Source organism: Melospiza georgiana, chromosome 10 (genome assembly GCF_028018845.1).
Source record: "Melospiza georgiana isolate bMelGeo1 chromosome 10, bMelGeo1.pri, whole genome shotgun sequence".
Taxonomy (NCBI): Eukaryota; Metazoa; Chordata; class Aves; order Passeriformes; family Passerellidae; genus Melospiza; species Melospiza georgiana.
The window spans coordinates 23,217,183-23,237,689 of NC_080439.1; the positions used below are offsets into that span (position 1 = coordinate 23,217,183).

Sequence of the window (20,507 nt, forward strand, 5' to 3'; positions counted from 1 at the left end):
AAACTGTGTGAAGAGAAAAACTTGGGTTGGCAGCTGAATCATGATTTCCAGTGTTCCTATGGTAGCAGAAATTGAAAGACAGCAAACCTCCAAGTTTAGACAATTAGCATTAAGAGATTAATTAGTTAGGAATGCAGTGACAGCAGTGAGAAGCTGACAAATCTACATTTTCCTGAGTTTCTATAGATAAGCTATTCCTCAAAGGAAATATTCTTACAAAATTGTATGTTTGCAAAAGACCTGCTTGTGGGGGAAAAAGGGAAAATTTAAAGAAATGTTTCTACTAGAATTCATTTTGCTTTCTCTGTTTTCTGTTCTATTACTTCATTATGTAAACTGTGTGTACCGTTGTTGTGCCAAACATCACCTCACAGTCTATTTTAATGTTAACAGACCAGCAGCAATGCATGTATTTATGATACCATGATGTGCTAAAATTTAACTTTTCAGCACACAGAGGATTTGGCTGCGAATGAAAATCTCTTTCCTCCTGCTGCTGCACAGTTGGGACACATCAGTTTGGTGCTTTGTTAATGTTACAACCCATTTATCACATACTATCCCTGCTGAGCACTGTGCTGATCAGGTGTGGTGTTTGTGCCTGACAAACCACTTTTAGGGTGATTTAGGTTTCTGCACAGGACATCTCAAAGCACCATTACAGGCTTTGCCCACAGGGCACAGCCAAGGTTGGGGTTTTTGTCCTCTTGCCTCTTGCCTCTGTTCTGGTCCTGTCCTGCTGGCATACATAGGGGCTAAGGTTTTCTCATTTTATGTGTGGGAAATCAAAGCAGGGATAATAAGAGGGATTTTCCAAAGATTACACAAGACACCTGCAATGGAGTGCAGTTTCCCAGATCCAGATATCCAAGACCAAACAATTTTTCACCTGTTCCTTCCTGGGGCCCCCCAGCTCTGTCTGCAGCTCAGGAGCGCATCAATTATGGCTGGATGTTCACGCCCTTCTAGAAGTCCTACATTCTTCTAAAAACCTTTTCTGTATCCCCTTTCCTATTCAGAATTAACTACTCTTGGGTGGTAATTGTTGAAACTGTGTTGATAGTATGTAGTAACAAAAAAAAAAGGAGTATTAAATGATGTTGGTTTATTTCCTTTCAGGTTTCATATGTATGTGATCACCTAATTAATTTGAATCTTTCAGCCTTTCTGATTGATTTCAATAACATTTCAGTTGGGGTGAGGCTGTGTGAAGGAGGGCAGGGAGAGCTTTGTGCCAACCTCTGTATCTAGAGGATGCTATCTGTGTATGTGTCTTGGTTTTGGAAAGCCAGGGGTCTGCTAAGGAAGGCAGGAGTCTCCCCTGAAATGGAGAATGTAAACCCTCCCCACCCCTCCCAATTGCTATAAATTTTAAATTAAAGGGGCTCTCAGGCAAAAAAATATGGGAGCGGGAAATAACAGTTCTTTAATGGGGAAAAGAAAAATAAAAGGATAAAATAAACAATGCAGTACACCAGAACAACACTGACAGAGTCAGAACCCAACCTGACACCCTGTGGGTCAGGGTGTTGGTGGCAGTCCCATTGGAATTGTGGCTCAGCCCTCCTGCAGTGTCAGGGGTGGTTCTGTTGGAGCAGGGATCCTGTAGAGAAGGATGGATTCTTCCTCTGAAGATCCAGTGGAAGGAGAGGCAGCTGCTGTTCCTCTGGGGAATCCAGTGGAGAAGCTATGCTGGTGTCTCAAAACCTCTGGATTATATCTGGGTAGCAATGCTTGGCTCCTCCCTCTGGGCTCACATCTCCCAATGGGATGCTGCAGTTCTTATCAGCCATGCAGGGACATTCAATAGCTGTTATCAGCAGGTGTCCCCTCCCAGGGAGGTGTGACTGTGGTCACTCAGAGAGAGAGATAAGGCAAACTGCCCACTTGACAAAGGAAATCTGCCATACAGATGGGAATGGAAAACATCTTGCATTGCAGTCTTCAACAGTATGCAAAGTTAGAGACGTGTCCCCAGAGAAAGGGGGCCAGTGTCTCCACAAGAAAAAACAAACCTGGGTTTCAACCAAAAGAAAGGAGAGCTGCTGCTCCTGCCCTGTCCCTGCTGCTCCTGCCCGGTCCCTGCTGCCATCTCCTCTCTCCTCTTCCCACTTCTTGGCTTCCCTCAGACCTGGCGTGCACAGACTGAGCCTTCACCATTCTCTTCCTTTTTAAAATCCCCATTCAGTGAAAAGTTTAAAGGGTTTTTAGTGGACAGCATCCACTGTGAGTTTAAAAATGTCCATCTTCCTTCCTGAAAGTGGAGCTTGAGAGCTGCTCGTTTGGTACCAGGACACGCCTGCACTTCAGACTTCTCACTCTTATTAATTTCAGTGAAATCAAATTCAATGAATAAATATATGACACTGATGAAGATGTAACATGCATTTATCAGGCCACATCCTTTTCCTGTTGTTTTCCTGGTAAGTGTTTCTAAAGTCAAGTATTAAAATATTTTAGCATAAAAATTTCTCTGGTTTTGAGCAATTTTTTGTAAACAACCACAACCACTGTAGCAATACTAAATAGGGATATACATGCTGATTTAGCAGTCTGGCTTGTGATCTGAATTGAGTGGGGAGCTGGAGAAAGTGGTTAGAGTAAATTTTTCTTTAACTACAAAATCTATTTTTTTTTACCGTAATATGATTTTTGCAGAGATGATGCTTGGCTCATGTTTTTCAGTGTTGGCACCTTGTTCTTGGTAGGAAATTGTTCCAGCATCCAGAACATTGTTTCTTCCATTGTTTTTGATCTCATAAACTTGTGAAAAGTCACGTCAAATTTGAGATGAAGATGAGTCCAAGCTTCTAGAACTGCAGTTTAATGACATCTACACACCCTGCCACATTTCAGCCAAATCTTTACCTGAAACTGTAACTCATGGCTTAAAATTTGTTCCTCTCGAGTTGTTAAAAAGAGTAACTATTTTTTGTGCTTGTTTTCTTTTTCTTTCAACCTGACCTGGTTTATCAAACTGAGAAATACTGACCATTTCAGCAGGAGAGCTCTTATGATTCTGGATTGAGGAGAAGGTATATGTTTGGAGGTTAATTTAAATTTAAATTAAAATTTAAATGTTAATTTAATTGGAATTCTCCCCCAGACAAATGGATGCACTGTATAATTATGTCTGATTCCTCTTCTACTCAACAGCACCTCCCACACCAACATCCAAGGGACTCCTGGTAGGGGCAGCTACCATTCAGCAGGACAGAGATTTTCAGCCAGGTCTTAACAGCATGTAAGCCACAAGGTAGGGGGGAAGAAAGGGTTTTTGAAGCTGTTCTATTTGTTAACTCGATGCTAGTTACACCAAGACAATTGTTTCTGTACACACTGGAGCCACAAAGCGAGAGCTGGGTTTTGTTTGCACCCAGCTGAGTTTCCACAGCTCGAGCAGTGCTGGGGTGCACTGAGGGAGCCCAGCTTGCCTTCAGCCTCATCCCAGCTGCCAGGGGGTCCAGAGCTGCCTGCTGCCCACAAGAAAAGGGGCTCTGGCTCTCTGGGAGCCCCATTGCCACCCTGTGTCCTCCTCCTGGTGAGCCTTGCTCAGAGATGGGTGATCTCCACTTGAGGAGCCCCTCTGCCCGTGCTGAAGGGCTGTGCTTTAAGGTGCTCTCAAGATTTAAAGGTGTTTTTTTCCATGCAGGTCTGCCTTCTCTAAGGTTCAGGAGGCAGACTGCTGCTGAAGGCAAACCAGAGGGTCTGGGTGCTGTGAGTGAAGCTCTCAGCCAGAAGCAAACCCAGGCAGAGCTTTCACGTTCGCGTTCTCCTCGTGCTGCACGTCAGTCATTTCTGTACCCCCAGTTCTTCCCCTTTAGCTTTGATTTCACTGTGCTCCAGCTCCACATGTACATGAGACCTTCGGGTCTCTCAGCTCTCTGACATGAGAAGAAAGGTGACTCAATCCCACAGCTTTCAGTGTACAGGAAAAAGCAGCCCTTTCTCACTGCTGAGGGAAATCTGGGGCACATTCTCAGAAGAGTCCCAGCTGTGGCCTGCTGGCAAGCATCAAACCTGGGAAAGGAGCTCTGTGGACAGGTAACTGCCAGGGAGGGTGAGAACACCAAGTGAAAGAGGACAGAGGATGCTGCAGGGCAGGAGGGGGGATGGCTGCTCAGGGTGGCCCCTGTGGGTGCACAGGGATGCCTCTCCTTTCCCTTCCCAACTTCCTACTTTAGGTGCAGGTAAGAGGACAAGCAAAGTGGAAAGTTTTGTAAGGAACCTTATTCAGTTCAAGCAAGTGAGTCACAAACCAGTTTTGAGAACTGAAAGGTAAGGTTGAGGAGCCAAAATTTAGGTGCAAAGTTCAGGAGCGGAAGAGGGTTTGAATTTCAGCTGAGGCCATGGTCAGGAACAAAAACACATTGCCCAGAATGTTAAAATTTAGAGTAATTGCTATTATTGTAGGACCTGGAGAAGGACTGTGATGTATAGGGTACTTTAGATGGTACGGCCACTTGGAAAATTAAAGATTTTGTTGAAAAGCAGGACTAGCCCAAAATTTGGACTTGCTGAGAGACTGAAAATTCTCTGGATCATTCCCAGTGTGTATTGGTCCTGTGGTGATGGGGAACAGAAAGTGGTTTCTTTATTGCTTTCCAATATGTGTATTTTTCTGACTTTCCTTTCCAATATGTGTATTTTTCTGACTTTCCAACCTTTGCAAAGGGATTAGTGTGAAGCCATGTGCCAGGTCTTCTCTATGCAGTGTGTGCGGTTATATTAGAGAAATACGCAACCATAGGACAGAGTGGAGTTAAAAACTTTAAAAATTTGAAGAAATGTCATCACCTGATGATTCCTAACAGGCTGCTGTTAGGTTTGAACGGGCAGGCATGTTTAAAAGGAGCACGGCTCAGCTGTGAGTGTCACTGTCATGGCCCAAGGGGCTCTGCAACATCTTCCTCATCTGCAACATCTTCCTCATCTGCAACCTCCCTGCAGACCTGCCCAGGCTTAGGCAGAGCAGGGTGCACCCTGTGGAAGGGGATGGACACTGAGGCTCCCAGCTGCAGCCCCACAGCCTGCCCCAAAGGACCTGTCCTTTTAATGGCAGTGCCTAAAATTTGGCTGGGACTTCGTGTCTGGGTGGTTAAAAAAGCTGAGTGACACCTCTGATCTTGGTAGGTCTTTGTGGATCTTTGGGCTAGACTTTTGGTTTCCAAGTTCTAGTTACAGTAAGAAAAAGCAAAAAGCCCAACTCTGCAGATAATACCCACTCTTTAAAAAAATCAATTATTTTAGAAATACTTTGCAAATTACAATCATCTGAAATGGTTTTAAAACCCAGGTGCCTCTTGGTAATGTAACTCTGAGCTTTTGGCACTTACAGATCTTACTGAAGCCCATGGGTGGCCTCTTCTCCTTCCAGTCAGAGGAATTGAGAAAACATCTGACTGCTCCTTTTACAGTGATAACTGAAAAATCAAGGTCTCCTAGACCAGGCTGATGATGGTGAGAGCCTGGTGTGGGTGTACCACTGACATTGGCAGAGTTTAGTGATGGAATCAGCCACACAGAGCTCTAATTCATTTTTAAAGCATTTGGTGTTGGCATTGAAAGAAGTTTCCATCAGTGGGTAAACTGGGCACAAACAGGATGAAAGGTTTATTTGGTGATATTTCCGGATTTTTGCAAGGGTCAAACTGAAGAATGCAGCAGAAAGTAAGAGACAGCAGCTTAAATGTGGGTGGCAGGAAAACCAAACCATGGCAGAAGGCTGGAGGCAAGCTGCAAGACAGTGCATGGTGCACGTTCTTTGCTGAAAAATTCAATGTTCAACCTTGTCAGCTTTCCATGGAGGACAGCTCTCACTGGTTGATTTGCTGGAGTGAGGCTTTTTTTTTATCTCTTCTGTCCTAAAAATCACCGTGGACACATTTTTATGTAATGGACCTGGTACTTGGTGCAGCTAGGAGACAGCAGAATATTTTCATTTATTTATTTATTTTTGCTTCTCTTTGTCCTGCCTGCAGTATTGAGCCAACACAGAGGCAATTCCTGCTGGGCTGGACTGAAATCTGCCAGTGAGGACACTTGAGGCATTGGGCTGAGCTGGGGATGAATAATGGTCCAAGAGAGAGCAGCATTTTTATTGCAGCATCAGCATGGGAAGGGAGCCTGTGCTTGTTTTCACACTCAGCTCTGGCTGTGCCTCTGGTCCCTCTTCTGTCTGTGGGTTGCCAGAAAACACCTGAGAAACTCAGATTTAGCTGGCACAGACTTTGCTTGGCAGAGATACATAAATGAGAGGTGATCCAGCTGAATTCCCCAAGCTGAATTTCTAGTGCTGGAAGTCAAAAGAGAAGAAAGAAAAGAAGGTTTTGCTGTGTAAATTTAGCAAATGTGGTTTGGAGTAATTTAGAGAAGCTTGTGACTCAAATCATGTCTACTTTCAAGAGAAAGATTTAGTTCTCAGGATATCTTTGTGTTTCTACTACTAAAGCCTGGAGAGAATTGGGTTTTAAAGGTGATAATTTTCTAACAATTTTACTGTCTTTATTACACTTGGGGCTTGTTGTTACACTGAAAAAGAAACAACAAAAAACCCCTAAAGGAATCACACCAGAGTCCAGATTTCAGTACTTTATGCTGCCAAGGGATCTATGGTGTCAAGGCAATTATGTCACAGAGCCTGGCTCTGCAGTGTGATCTCCGTACACGAGAAGGAGGGAGCTGGAAAATGCAGAAATCTCTGATTTTATTGGAGCTGCTGCATGCTGGGCACACCTAGGACAATTCAGTGCAGTGGGAAAAGAAGGACAAAGATTTGCAAGGATTCAGCGCAGTTGTTTTGTTCGCTTTGCAGTGTTTCAGCAACTTTTTCAACTGCTGTAGGAACGGAGAGCAAGTCTTGCTTTCCCTGGGTTGGAATTGCCTTTGGGTAAGGCTTGGTGTAGTAGCAGAGAAAAGGCACTGTCTGAAAAAGGTTCAAAGTGGAGGTATTAGGCTCTTTTAAAAGACATGGCATATTCTTTTTAAATTTTTTTTTGTATGATGAAATATTGAGAAAAATTACCCAGCCAGTGTCAACTTGAGTGAAGGGGAAATGAACCATAGTAACACAGCAAATAAACAGATCAAAGTCATCAGAAAAACACCAAAAACTGCCTTTTTTTTTTTTTTCCCCCAGTAACACAAATTAGTAGATTAATACAGATACTGATGGTTGTTTGAACTGTCATTAACCCACAAGGGCAGTCATGTGTGGTCTCCTTCCCAGAGCTCAGCCAGCATCTGGCATAACTATTGGCTGCATCTTCTTCAGTAATGACTTGATTGGGGTGGCAGAGATGCTTAATAAGCATCTGTATGGTTTCATCTGCAGGATGCAGATATCCAAATCCACAGAGAGCTGATCTGAGAGCCCAGATGTCCAAGCACCCTGCTGTCCTTGGGGAGGGCAGAAGTTAAAATGTTGAGTTTCTAGCTAGAGATGCCAGAAGCTGTTCAGGGGCTGCTGAGGGACCCTCACTGTTTTCTGTGTTTGGCACTGCAGGAGGGGGCATTGCTTGAGGTGGAGCAGCTGTTTCCATCTTCAGAGTGTGGCAAAGTGCAGCTGAGAGCACCTCTGGAAAACTGGAGAGGAGCACTGAGCACTGGCACTGCTGTGCCAAAATGAAACTTGACCTTCATTTCAGCACATTGCACAAAAGATAAAACACACATTTTTAATATATAGCTCGTGGGACCAGACAACCTGCAGAGTTTCTCTGTTAGCTTTCACATGAATGTCTCGTGGGTTGACTTGAAGTCACATTTTCAAAAAGGGAAAACAGTGGGTTTGGATTGGGGCCTTGATGTGGTGACCGTGGGCATCCGTGGTGTTTGCAGTTCCCAGAACTACAACTGGACTTCACTCATGTGCTGAACTGGGTAAATTCCATCTTGGCTGGAATGAAGATTAACTGTGGAACAACATCTCTCACTCACCAGTGTCATTTTCCAGGTGTCAGAAATACGAAAATGGAATGAGTAGGCTACAGCTTTAATGTGAACAAAAAAAAGGTGTTTTCCCCTAATTTTTTTTAACATGAAAATCCAGCTGTCCTTGAAGCTGCTGTGCTTCAGCAAGTGGGGGAAAACCAAGTGCTTTTTCAAATCTCCCACAGAGGTAATGGCTCACGATCTGGGTGCCGTGGAGCAGACTGCAGGGTGGCTGTGGGGATGGGATTTCTCATGGGAAATCTCATTCCCATGCCTCTGGGACATCCTTTGCCCCATAGGGAGCTGGCCACTGCGTGTATCTCCAGAAATGGGGCTTGAAAACCCAATGGCTAAATGGAAGCCTTGCAGAAGCACCAGGCTGGGGTGAGGAGAAGATAAAGGGCAGGATGTGTTTGTTTCAACCCACCTGCACCATGGGCGAGCTGTGAGACTTGTCATGACGTCTGCCTCCCCCCAGCTCTGCCTCTCGTGCTTTAAATGAGTGAGCACTGTGACCCTCAGTGCAGGCAGCGTGGGCAAGGGCAGTGGGCATGGTGAGGAAGGCTGCCAGGGGCTGGCTGAGGGGTTTTTGCAGTGCAGTGTCTCAGGTGCTGTAAATGAGACTGTGTGGATGCCGTCCTGGTGCCCTTTACAGATGTACAGCAGGTGTGACTCAGTTACTGAGCTCTTTCTTGGCAGGGTGAGTCCTCACCTTGGAGCAGTGGGTGCTGGAGAAAGCAGTGCTGCTCCTAAGACCTCTAGGTGAGGCAGAAATGACAGTGATTAAAAAAAGAAGGAATTAAAAATCCACAGGTCCAGCATGAACTTGGCTCTGGTGAGCCCTCTGTCATGCCATATGCTGCAGTGAGTACTGCCAGTGTTTGGCTTTTTATTTGATAAATATATATGTTTAAATGAAATAAACGAAAGCAAAACCTTTGGCAGGGCCAAAGGCAATACCTTGTGCCACTCCAGGAGCACAGAATCACCCTGCAGGGCCTGAAGCACAGCAGCTGCTTGGCTGCTGCCCACCTGCTTCACCTTCTTCATCCTCTGTTTGCTGGAGAGCCGCCTGTGCCGCGGGGATCGTGTCTCACTTTCAGTCACTCTGACTTCCTCACATGAAAGGCACTCTAGAAATACAACTATTCTTAGTCTGCTCAGGTGTGCTTCAGTGCTAACACTTGCTTTAAGTCTTTGTGTTGGCCTGATGTTCAATAGATAGAAGATTGCTTGCGTGAAGCTGTCGTATCCACGTGGAAGGGGTGAGCTTGATTTCTCTGGAGTTTTCAGCTAACACTGAGGCTACAGAGCTGTGAAAACTCATTGCACAGTGCCATTTTGTGGCAATCAGTTCCTAGGAGTGATTTTCCAATGCAAATAGCTTTCCTGCAGACAGAAGATCATTTAATTATGTGTTCAGAAGCAGCACGAGAGCCTTCATCTAATGTTCTCCATAGTCTGATGTTAAATAACTTTAAAGAAATAGAGGGGTTTTGGTTTTGGTTTCTTCTGTTTCCCACACAACTGTACATGAGAAATAGTTTTAGCTGCTTACAAAAGGAGTTCACAAAAGCAGCTGAAGAAAGGCACAATGTGAGATACAGTGGCAAAAGGCACAACTTTTAAGAGTGCTGGGCAGGCACAGCCACAGAGCAGCTCAGGGACACCTCTGGGGAGATGCCCAAAATCTTGCCTTGAGCAAGAAGAGGGGTCAAACAGGGGTTTTCTGTGCCTTGTGTGACTTTTATGCTGGGAGCAGGTTTGTGTCTTTGGACTGCAGCCACCTCAGACTGCCCAGGCCGATGCTTTCCCTGACAGCAGGCTCAGCTCACCCTCCGTGCTCTGCTGTGGCATCCTCTGCTCCTCTTCCTCTGCCTTCCTCCCCCCTGCCCACACAGCAGCTGAACTGTCACAGACATCTTTTATGGAAAATCCTTTCCTTAGGATTTTTCCTCCTGAGAAGCTGGGAGGCCTCAGGAACAAAATGCAAACAATGATTATCTGCTGCTGTGGAATGCAACAGGTGCATCTGGGATTGGCCTCATGTGGTTGTTTCTAATTAATGGCCAATCACAGTCAGCTGGCTCAGACTCTCTGTCCAAGACACAAGCCTTTGTTATCATTCTTTCTGATTCGATTCTTAGCCAGCCTTCTGATGAAACCTTTTCTTCAATTCTTTTAGTATAGTTTTAATGTAGTATATATCATAAAATAATAAATCAGCCCTCTGAAACATGGAGTCAGATCTATGTCTCTTCCCTCATCCAAGAACCCCTGTGAACACGGTCACAGCTGAACAGCAAGAGAAGCTGCTGCACCTTTTGGTAACTGAGCCTTTGGCAGTGCCAGGAGAGCAGCCAGAGCCGCGTGTGAGGAGTTTGTGCTTCTCTACATGTCTAGCAAGCACACTAATTTGAAAGCCAGCCAAGCCAGCTTTCCCATTTGCACTGTTGTGTCACCAACAGACAGGTTTGTTTTCAGTTTGCCCAGGACAAGCACATTTGCTCTGGGCTCACATTTCTGCCCCTTTTCCCTGTGGGAAGTCCTTGGGAACCTTTGGGCGTGTGGCAGCCCAAGTGTCTCGGTCGCCCTGGCTGCACAGAGGGGTTGTTCAGCTGCTGTCCTTGGCCACTGTGGTGCTGAGCAGGTCCCTGCAGGCTCCCAGGGCAGGTGACAGTCCCCTCAGCAGCCGGCTGGGCTCTGCTTTCCCCGGCTGCACTTGCCAGCTCCTCGGAGGACACTGCCCCTGCTCCTCTCCTCGGGTTTGGGTGGAAGGATGGAGAGCGTGCCCAAGGCTCAGAGAAAGCAGCTAGTCTGAAGTGGAAAATTAATGTGAGGAGGAAAACCTCAGCAAAACCACTTTGGTGAGACAGTCACAAGTCTGTACCTTTGAGTGGCCTGGGTCTGTCTCTTGTTTGCCTGTGTTTGAGGCAGGCTAAGTTGTGGTGCGGCAGAACAGCCCCTGAGTGACATATCCTGGGAGGTTTGGGTCTCTCTGAAGATCAGTTTCAATCCTCCAGCCCATTTCAGCCTTTTGTCACGATCTGGAGGCTGCCTCAGGCAGTGAGATGGCTGCTCTTCTCACTTTGGAGTGTCCTGAAAACTTGAAATTACTTGATATGACAAACTACTAGAGTGACATTTATTAGGCTTTCTTTGTGGTTGTTCATCCTCACATGGAAAAGTGTCTGGTTTATATTTTTAACTAATGTATTTAATCATAGGGAAAAGATGTTGGGCTGGCTCTCCAGGGCCCATGCCCATCTGTGGCCCCTTGTGAGAGGGAAGGACACCAACAGTGCTTGGATCCAGGCTTGGACCCTCCCTCAGGTGCCTTTGAGCTCATAAATCATGCATCATAAATGCAGCATATGAAGGCTAGAAAAGTTCATATATTAGACCCTCTACTTGCTATTAAACCAGTTGAATTTCCTTTTTTTGATATCATTGTTGTTGAAAATATTTCAGAAGGGACTTCCTGGCCAATAGAACTTTTCAAAACTTCTGGCATTGTTTTGATGCTACTTTCATAACATTAGAAATTAGTGGAGTGTCACTGAGTTCTGTGTCGAAGTGGGGAAATGAAGATGATATAACCCAGACAGGAAACGAATTTGGGGAACAAATCCTGTGTGGTTTTGTGTGCTGGGAGTTTTTGTTTGCTTGTTTAAATTGGGGGTTGGGTTTTTTGTCCAAAATGCTTTTGTGCTCTTCTGTCTTTCAGTTGAGTGAGTCTATAAAATACAGCTTGGGGAATCACACGGATGGTTGAACAAATGCTAATTGTAGAATGTTGGAGTGATCTGCTATTGATAAAAATGCCCTCAAGAAAAATCAGCTGTCTTGTATGTTGTGGAGACCTGTGGGGTTTAGCCCAGTTGGAGAAGTTTAATGGGAGGAAAACAAAATTTTGTGTGGTGAATATTCTCACCTGTGGCCTGAAATGGCGTGTCCAGAAAAAGAAATGTTCAATACAGCTCCTCTGTAAGGTCTGTGGTTAATTGTGGAATCCTGATTTTGTCCAATTCACAGAAGAGGGCAGAACTGAAAATGCAATTTGTAAAGGCATTGTTTTTGGTGTTTATGGTTAGCACTTGATTTTTATTTTTTTCCACTAAGACAGAGCTTCTTTGACTTTATAGTACAGCTGAGGCAGTGAGGAGACCTGAGAGTGTGAGGGGTTCACAATCAGGTTTCCATCACTTTTCCGTGTATTAAAAATAACACCAGGAGAGAAGAAACCGCTTCTGTTGCACTGAACCTGTGTATCAGCTCAGGAAAATTTGGGTTTTTAAAATGTCACATGCTTTTCAGTTTTATTCATCATCAAAATCACTTTGTACCTTCCCAAGGCGCAGAAGGATTTTTATTGCTTTGTCCTGGTATAAAAATACAACCACAACTGGAGATGCTCCAGAGTTAACAGTGGATTCCCCACAGGAGCCTGTGTGTAAAATCCTGATTTAGAAAGAACTGTAGCTGCAGGGCAAAGGCAGGACTCGAGTGTATTATTTGAATGTAAGTTCATCTTGAAAAGCAGTGAATTGAAAGTGACACCTTCTTGCTCAAAAGACCTGTGCTCTTTTGTGCTAAAAAACAGGACTACTGCAACAGCCTGTAAAATCAACACAGCTGTGCGCTCTTCCTTCTTTCTCTTAATTTCATTTTCATTTCATTTCTCAAATTTCAAGCACGCTTAGTGAGGCTGCTCTCATTTACTTATACAACAGGCAAAATTCAGACCAATGAAATTACGTACAAAAACATTTTAGGCTAACAAAGAAGTGACACTAAATGGGAAGAAAATAGTCCAGTTTAACTTCCAGATTTTGTAGTCTGGGTTTGCAGCCAGGAGCACACAGAGCCTTGAGAGCAGTAGCTCACAGTGGCTCCACCACTGGCCATTATTGCAGCTTAATTAGCCCTGATTTAATAATCCCAGCCTTTCTGAGGGGTCACAGGTGCTGCTGCTGCTGCTGCTGAGTAATTTTTTAGGCAGCTAGTGCAGGTAGAGGAGAATTACACACTGCTGTCAAATTGGGAAGTTAAAATGTATTTTCAAATCATACACTTCACATGTACAGTTTATTTAGTAAAACTACTTCTTTCTCACACACGTATTTTGTATGCAAAGTAATGTGAAAAGTGCAAAGAAGAAAGGTTAACCCATATTAAAAATCTGTAAGTTTCTGAGTGATGGACTCAGTGCACTCAATAATGTTTAGAAAATCTATTCTTTTGGAAAGCTCTTCCTCTTGCTCTTTTACAGAAAGCAGCGAAGATGATGATAAAAATATTTTTTCACTTCAGCTGTGGTCATAGTTTTAGTGCTAACAAGTTTAAAAATGTTCATATATTAGGTCCACTATAACATATGTGCAGCTGCCTACTTGCATAGTCAATAATTTCTATGGAAATTGATGGACAGCAAATTGTATTTTCAAAACTGGACCCTTTTCTTTTTAATTTCCTACTGAGAGAAGGTAATTTCTTTTCACATTTTGAATAAATGGAAGAAACTTGACTACCAGCAGTCTTAGACTATTTTCACAGCTCTTTTTAGAAAGGCAAAGAAAATGATTTCTTTTTGTGGAAGTGTTTCTGGCTACGAGCACCAACCATGCCCAGATGAGGGTGCAAGAAATGCTTGGCTTAAATTGCAACAGAGAAACCTTTAGATCAGAGTCAGAGCCAAACTTGCAAGTGGTATTTGGGTGGTGACAAGCCAGAAGGGCTGACCTGAAGAGTCCAGGCAAGCCCAGAAATGTTTGGAGAAGTGCACAGTACAGGCTGGAAGGACTTCCCTGAGGAATGAGCTGGGTAGGGCTGGTCCAGGCTTCTGGCTGGGAGAGAGGAGATTGCCAACCACTCCCTCACCTTCTGTTATGCAGGGCTTGCTTCCCTAATTCCCCTGGCCAAGAAAGAATGAGAAGACAGGCAGAAGAATACATGTGTTTTCATACATGTTATATCTTAGACAGAAAGGCACTGATGTAGAAACACAGTTTCAGCATATTCAGTCTTTCTCTAAATCTCATATTTGAAGGGGTTGTTTGGATTTACGTGGGCAAAACCTGATTTAAAATTGCAGCAGAAAGGCACGATGACTCCTCAGCACAGGTGGTCAGGAAAGGCTGGTACCTGAGGTAGTCCCTTGGGTTTCTATTCTGGGCAGCATGTCCTACATGAAAGAGCAAAAACTGCTGTCCCTCCTGGCAGCCCTGAGCAGTCTGTGATGCTTCCATGGAAGGAGGGTTCCCTGCTGTCCCAGGCTGGCCAAGCTGCCCAAAGCAGAGGAGCCCCAGCAGTGACTTTTGGCTGGATATTGCTTTTTAACTACCAAGACACATTCTAAATTAGAAAGGTGATGAACAGTTATTTCTAGTTTTGCTTTCACCAACACCTTTCTGACCACATATGTAAAGGGAAAACTGGTGCAGCTATGACCAAAGCTGATGTTAAAAGGCATTCCCATGATCTGGTTAGTTTTCCTCTGGCAAGCTTTTCACATCTGGTAGGTACTGTCAAGGCTCATGCTTCTTTTGGGATCAGTCTGTCACTTTGCTAATGCTGGTTCCTTACTCTAACTTTTTTTCTCCTTTATCTTTAAAGGCGAGAAAAATACGGAACAGGTTTGCAGTCACTGGGAAATTCACTGTCCTTGTCCCTGTGGCACAGTCCCTGCCAGGGCTGGCACAGCACTGTCAGTGTCCTGGTAAGGGGCATCGTCCCACTGCAGGCGGTGCCGTCGCATGTCACACAGCTCAATGACCCTCCCCAGCTGGGCTCTCCTGTAGAATTCTTTTGCAGCAAAATAGTAGAAGATGGCATCGAGGCAGCAGTTCAGGTTGGCAAATGTCATGGACACCTGGAGGAAGAGGCTGATGGTCTGCCTGACCCTGCAGCCCACGATCACGTGCTGCCTCACCAGGCACTGCAGCAGGATCCCGAGGTGCACGGGTGTGAAGCACACCAGGAACACCACCAGGTTGATGACAATTACTCTCACCTCCCTTCTGTCATGAGTGCCGTGATTCAGGAGAATCCAGATGGTTTGAGCGGAGCAGAAAACCATCACAGCAAGCGGGATCAGAAACCCAAATATTTCCACAAAAACAATGTAGGGGGCACTCCATGTCTGGCTTGACATGTTGTGAAAGCATCTCACAGGTTCCTCCTTCTGGAACACAAAAATTGGGATGCTGCAGATCCAAGCTACTGCCCAGATGATGCAGCAAATGACCACGGCCCACCTGGGGGATTGCTGAGCTCGGCCTTCAAAGGGGTGCTTAATGCAGATGTACCTGTCCACGGTGATGCAGACGATGATGAAGATGCTGATGTAGGTGTTGACGAAGTAAGGAGCCTGGAGGAAGGAGCAGAGCAGGCCAGACACCTCTGTGGCAGAGGAGTAGAGCTTTAGTGGCAGCGAGAGGACCAGCAGGATGTCTGCCAGCACCAGGCTGATCATGTACACCGAGGTCCTGCTCTGAGTCCTCCAAAAGCAGCAGAACACACACAGGGCCAGGATGTTGAGCACCAGCCCCACTATGAAGGTGGGGATGGAGAGCCCCAGCTGCACCCTCCGTGCCAGGTTGTCAATGGCTGTGAAATTGCAATTCTCACTGCTGTTGGTAATTTCTGCCCTGAAACGACCAAGAGAACGGGTTGGAAATGTGTGAGATTCACAGCTAATGCCATGATAAAGCCAAACCAAGATCCTTCCAAACACAGTTCTAGAATTTTTTGGTTTTGAGCTGGACAGTTGGTCAGCCTGTGTCTATTACAGAAAGTGAAACCTTTCAAGCACAGAGCTTTCTGTTTCCAGTTTGACTGGCTTGGTATGTACAAGGGAGTCTGATTCTCAGGGGAAAATAGTCAGCATCCTCTGATTACCTTCCCATGTCAGAGAATCCCTTTCAGATATCAGAGACTGACTCCTTCAAACACGTATTTTCAAAAACTCTAAAGACTACTGGCTATCTTTAATAATTTGTACACCTGTTGAAGTTTCCCTAAGATCATGCTCAGTTTTGTTGCTACACAGAAATTAATGAGATTACTGTTCCATATTAAGGCATGTTGATCTGACAGCTGGAATTTTACTCTTACATCTAAATCCCCATGCACCAGTAGCTTTTGCTGATGTGCTTTTACTGCACCCACATTTATATGATATTTTAGTTTCATACAGTGCTTATATCCAATGCAGTATTTTAAAAGGTCAACTTAAGAAGACTGATCTTTTATCTAGGTGCAAAATGAGTAAGCATGTTTTTTTTTTCACTTGTGCTTAACTTTCAGCATTGTTTCAATTTGGGGTATGCAGTTTAAATTTTAACTGATTATCTTTGACAATCCAGCAAAGATTAGCAAGTGGAAGTCATGACATCATCATAATGCAATTCTTAAAAAATTTATTTTGTCTTGAATGTTATCACTGTTTTTAAAAACGTACATATGCTTTAACAAACTATGCCTTAAAAGTGCTTTTTATAAGTGATCTTTGAATCAAAAACCACAAAAAGTCCCAATAAAGCAGAGGAAATTGGTAGTTGAAGTTCCCAGTCCAGTTCAGCCAATCAAATAGCTCAAAAGAAATTTTAGGAGTAATTGAGGATGTTTTAAGAAGAGTTTGGTCAAGAGGAGAATCGTTGCTTTGGAGGATGAACAGTGACAGCTCTTAAGCACTGCCAAAAAGAGCTAAGCTGTGCTAAAGAAACCAAAACCAACTAGTGAAAGAATTTTTGTGTGTGTGCGTGACTAAAATAAAATATTTAAAAATGTATAGAGAAACAGAGAACAGCTGAGGAGACAGCCTTGCATTTTGCCAACTCTTATACCACTAATTTCTTCTTACTATTTCTTAATATTATTTCTAATATCACAGGAATGCTGACATTGTGCTGGAGGTCAGATGTGGGATGGCTGGTGGGAATCAGTGAGTGATAATGGAAATAACTGTATCTGAACACAGAATGCACTCAGAGCTTAACATGCTCCTATTAAACATGAATTTCCAGCTCAGACCACAGAAAGGACAGGCACATAAAGCTGAAGGTCCAGCCCAGTGGTTGTTATGAAGTCTGGATGTTATCATTGTGGCTGGAAAATGTTCAATCTATTCTATCTGTTGTAGGAAAGAGTGTCAAGTGTGATTAAAGCAGCTCTGTAACTGATGAGCCTAAACTTCACACTGATTTATAAAGAAAAATGCTAAATAAGTCTTTGAGAGCTCTTACCAGCCCCTTATCTTTGATGAAGGATCTGCTTTTTCATACAGGAGAAAGGCTGAGGATTTTAGGCCACTTGCATTTCAGCAAAGTGTACTAGAAACGAGTGGAGAGCACCAGAAAAAGCAGGGTTTAGAGCGAGGGCTGTTCAGTAATGAAAATGGTTGCCTGGAGCTGGTGAGGATTGCAGACAGACTGGATGGGGGTTACCAAGGGGGTGCACAACACTGAGGCTGTCCTTGGCTGTGTGACCCCGCTGTGGCAGTGAGGGTGAGCTCTGGAGAGGCAATTTGGGAACTGCAAAAGCTGGATGTTACCACCAAGGTTTATGGGCTGGATTTACCTGCCAGAAACGAGAGCAAAAGGGAAGACCTTGGCTTGGTCATCGGGGTGAGGTTCAATCAGCCCATTTGAGCCAGCAGTGTGTGGCAGCTACTTGGAGAATCACGTGTTTGTGGTGTGTGAGAAGTGAGAAAGTCACACAGAACGCGGAGCTGAGCTGGTGCTGTGTGTGCAAGGGCTCACTCTGGGAGATGCTGCTGTCACTGAGGGGCAGGGAAAGGGACACGGGAACACAGCTTTAGTGTGAGCAGGGTGTTCTGTGCCCAAGGGCACCCATCTGCCTGGGGAGAAAACCAGGCAACATGAAACATTTTGGGGCAGTGACAACACCTGACAACCCAGCACTCGGTGTGCTTTGTAAATGTATCAGAAAACCAGGCCTGATGACTCTTCAAAGTCTGAGGTTTGGTGTAGGTGTAGAAGGAGGGATCACAAGTGACCTCACCCCTGATAAATCACAGTTGTACTAATTACCAAAGCACAAGAACAGCCTTGCCCTTCATGGGTCCCAGCTGTGACTGATCCAGATCAGTGTGATAAAAGGGGTGGGTTGGTTGGCAGGGGGAGCCTGGAGGAAGAGGAGCTAGAGGAGCCCTGAGGAAGAAGGATGGAGCTAGAGAGAGACAAAGAAGAACAGGACAAAGCAGAGAGTTCCTGCTGCTGCAGATGTGCTGTGAGCTCAGTGTGGCTCTGATGGAGCTGGAGCTGCAGTGATGTTTGAGCTGGGTGTGACTGCAGTCGTGTTCCAGCAGGAACAGGCAGCAGCAGGAGCTGGCTGCAGTCATCAGGAGGGCTGAGCTGTGCAGAAGAACAAACCAGGACCCTTTGCACTTTGTTAAATGAGAGTCTGTGTCTTGGCTCGTGTCTGCTGAAACACTTTGGTGCCACTTTTATTGCATCACTAGCTCACTGAATGCCTTTTCTTTAGAATTCATTAGTACCAAATTATGTGTGGCATTACCCCAGAAAATTATTAATTTCAAGAAAAGAGCCTTTAAATTGATAGTTGTCTGACTGTCAAAAACATGGCAGTTTATTATCATTTTAGTGTCTCAAATTTAAAATTCACATCTTGAGTAATCCATGGGAATTGCTTGCAACTGTTCCGGACTAAGTAATGTTTGCTTAGGGCTCACTTGAAGAATCATTTTCATTGACAAATAACCTTGCAGTCATTTCACAAGCATCATCTTTACTGCATTGTCCAAATTATTAGTAAAAATACTGCTAATACTCATCCTGAAAGAAACTGAACTGTAGCAGAGACATCTTTCCTATAGAGCAGACAGTGATTAGAATCTCAGTGGGTACCACGAATCATACAGAGGTTTCATACTGCTCAAGTTTCCTTTGCTTAGAAGAAGTTCTTTAGAGGTAGTGTGTGAGCCTGTTTCCCCCTCCTACAGCCCCATCTCCCTTTGCTGAAGGGTTCACAGAGGAAGTCAAATAACTTCTATTTCAGTCATTTTCAGATTAATCTCTGCAGGTTTTTACTTACCACTGACTCGAGTTCTGCATGCTTACAAACAGATTCTTTGGTGAGTGATTCCAGTATTTCTTTCAAATACTAAAGCCAGGATTACAGATTTAGTTTTTCCAACTCTTTCCCAGCCACCTTCTCAAGAGAGGTACCACGTTTGCTCTTTTCCAGTCTTCTGAGGAAAATTTCTGTCCTCAACAGGTTTTTTGAAGGAATCTCCTGTGGCTTTAGGATTGTTTCAGACAACTCCTAGAAACCAAAAGATAATACAAGAACCTGTAATTAACAGTACTGAAGAGAGTGTGCCTTAGCTGGCACAGCCTCTGTGTCATCACTGCTCCATTTGTTCTGTTTCTCCTGCTGAAGATTCTCCACTTCCTTTGAACTCATTAAACATTAATTGGGTTTTGCCATATCAGGAGCTTGTGGTTTCGTGAGCAGCAAAGGTGTTCTGACCTAGAAATGAACAGCAGGGTTTTACAGTAATCCCCTCACTAGGTCCATGAATGGTTTCCTCTTTGCAGCTCGGGCCCGAGTTCATCTGGGATTCACACAAATCTGGGTGACAGCACAAGTTAGAGATGTTACACCAAGGGTGTTCTTGTCCATGAAAGCTTCATTAGCAGAAACATGCTTTGTTTATATCTATTTCCAAGAACATTATTGATGTTAGATGTAAGTTATTCTCTTGTGGATGTACTGCAGAAGAGTAAGATGGCTCAGTGCAATGAGCAGCAGGTCCCACTCCTGCCATGAATTTCACCTATAGCTGGATAATTTCTTAAAATTTTTTTCCCTAAGTATTTTGATTATAACAGAATAGATTTATATTTATCACTAAAGCAGAAGTCTTCCTGCTCTAAGCTAAACAACACTACGTTTGATCTTATTGTTTGAACTTTATAAATAACAATCATCTTACCAGCTTAAAAAGTGTCTGCAATCAATGCTGCTACGAAACTGTGGGAAAAATAGAAGTCAACAACTAAAACAGGAATTACTTTACCTGAGCCCTGGCAAGCAGACCAGCAGCATTGCTTCAGTCCTGGCTGTTCTAGAGAGCATGAGAGCGTTTTCTTACAGCCCGTCCCTTACAGTTTTCTAAGCGGCAAACACAACCACATCCTTCTCTTTTTTTTTTTTTTTTCCTCCGTCTCTAAATATGCTCTGTGCCTACTTACATAGGCAAGTGAAGGTGGAAAAAGTGTAGATGTTTGAATCCTCAGCTGTTTGCAGCCAGCTGTCAAACCAGGGTGGGGAGCAACACCTCCTCTCTAAGTCAGGGGGTGCAGCCTGGCCTTTACCTGCAGCTTTTGTGAGCTCCTGGTGGCCACCTCCAAATTTCCAATTATTCCTTGAGCTGGGGAGGAGCTGGAAAGTGGAAAGTTGTAGGAGAGCTTGTAATAAAAATAGGGTTTCTTCCCCCCAGTTTCTGCTCTATTTGCATACTGGGGATCAGCAGTGAAGCACTCAGAGGCTTCTGAGAGGGGCAGCTCTCACACATGCGGCTGTTGAAC

The 20,507-nt window shown here is 44.4% G+C and overlaps 1 protein-coding gene across 1 annotated transcript; it reads right to left on the reverse strand.

The window, feature by feature from the left end:
* Window positions 1–14,513: 14,513 nt before the first annotated feature.
* LOC131087291 (G-protein coupled receptor 55-like) lies at window positions 14,514–19,028 on the reverse strand. Its single transcript, XM_058030796.1, has 3 exons — window positions 19,009–19,028; window positions 14,638–15,581; window positions 14,514–14,539 (listed from the first exon to the last, which is right to left on the reverse strand). Exons 1-3 carry the CDS (start codon window positions 19,026–19,028, stop codon window positions 14,514–14,516), a joined length of 990 nt encoding a protein of 329 aa, XP_057886779.1.
* Window positions 19,029–20,507: the final 1,479 nt, after the last annotated feature.

Excerpts from the sequence above, each read along its gene's own strand:
- LOC131087291 (XM_058030796.1), bottom strand. The coding sequence starts at position 19,028 with ATGCAGAACTCGAGTCAGTG. Across the intron at positions 15,582-19,008 it reads ATGCAGAACTCGAGTCAGTG|GGCAGAAATTACCAACAGCA; the intron begins GTAAGTAAAAAC and ends TGGTCGTTTCAG. Across the intron at positions 14,540-14,637 it reads CCCTTACCAGGACACTGACA|ATAAAGGAGAAAAAAAGTTA; the intron begins GTGCTGTGCCAG and ends TCGCCTTTAAAG.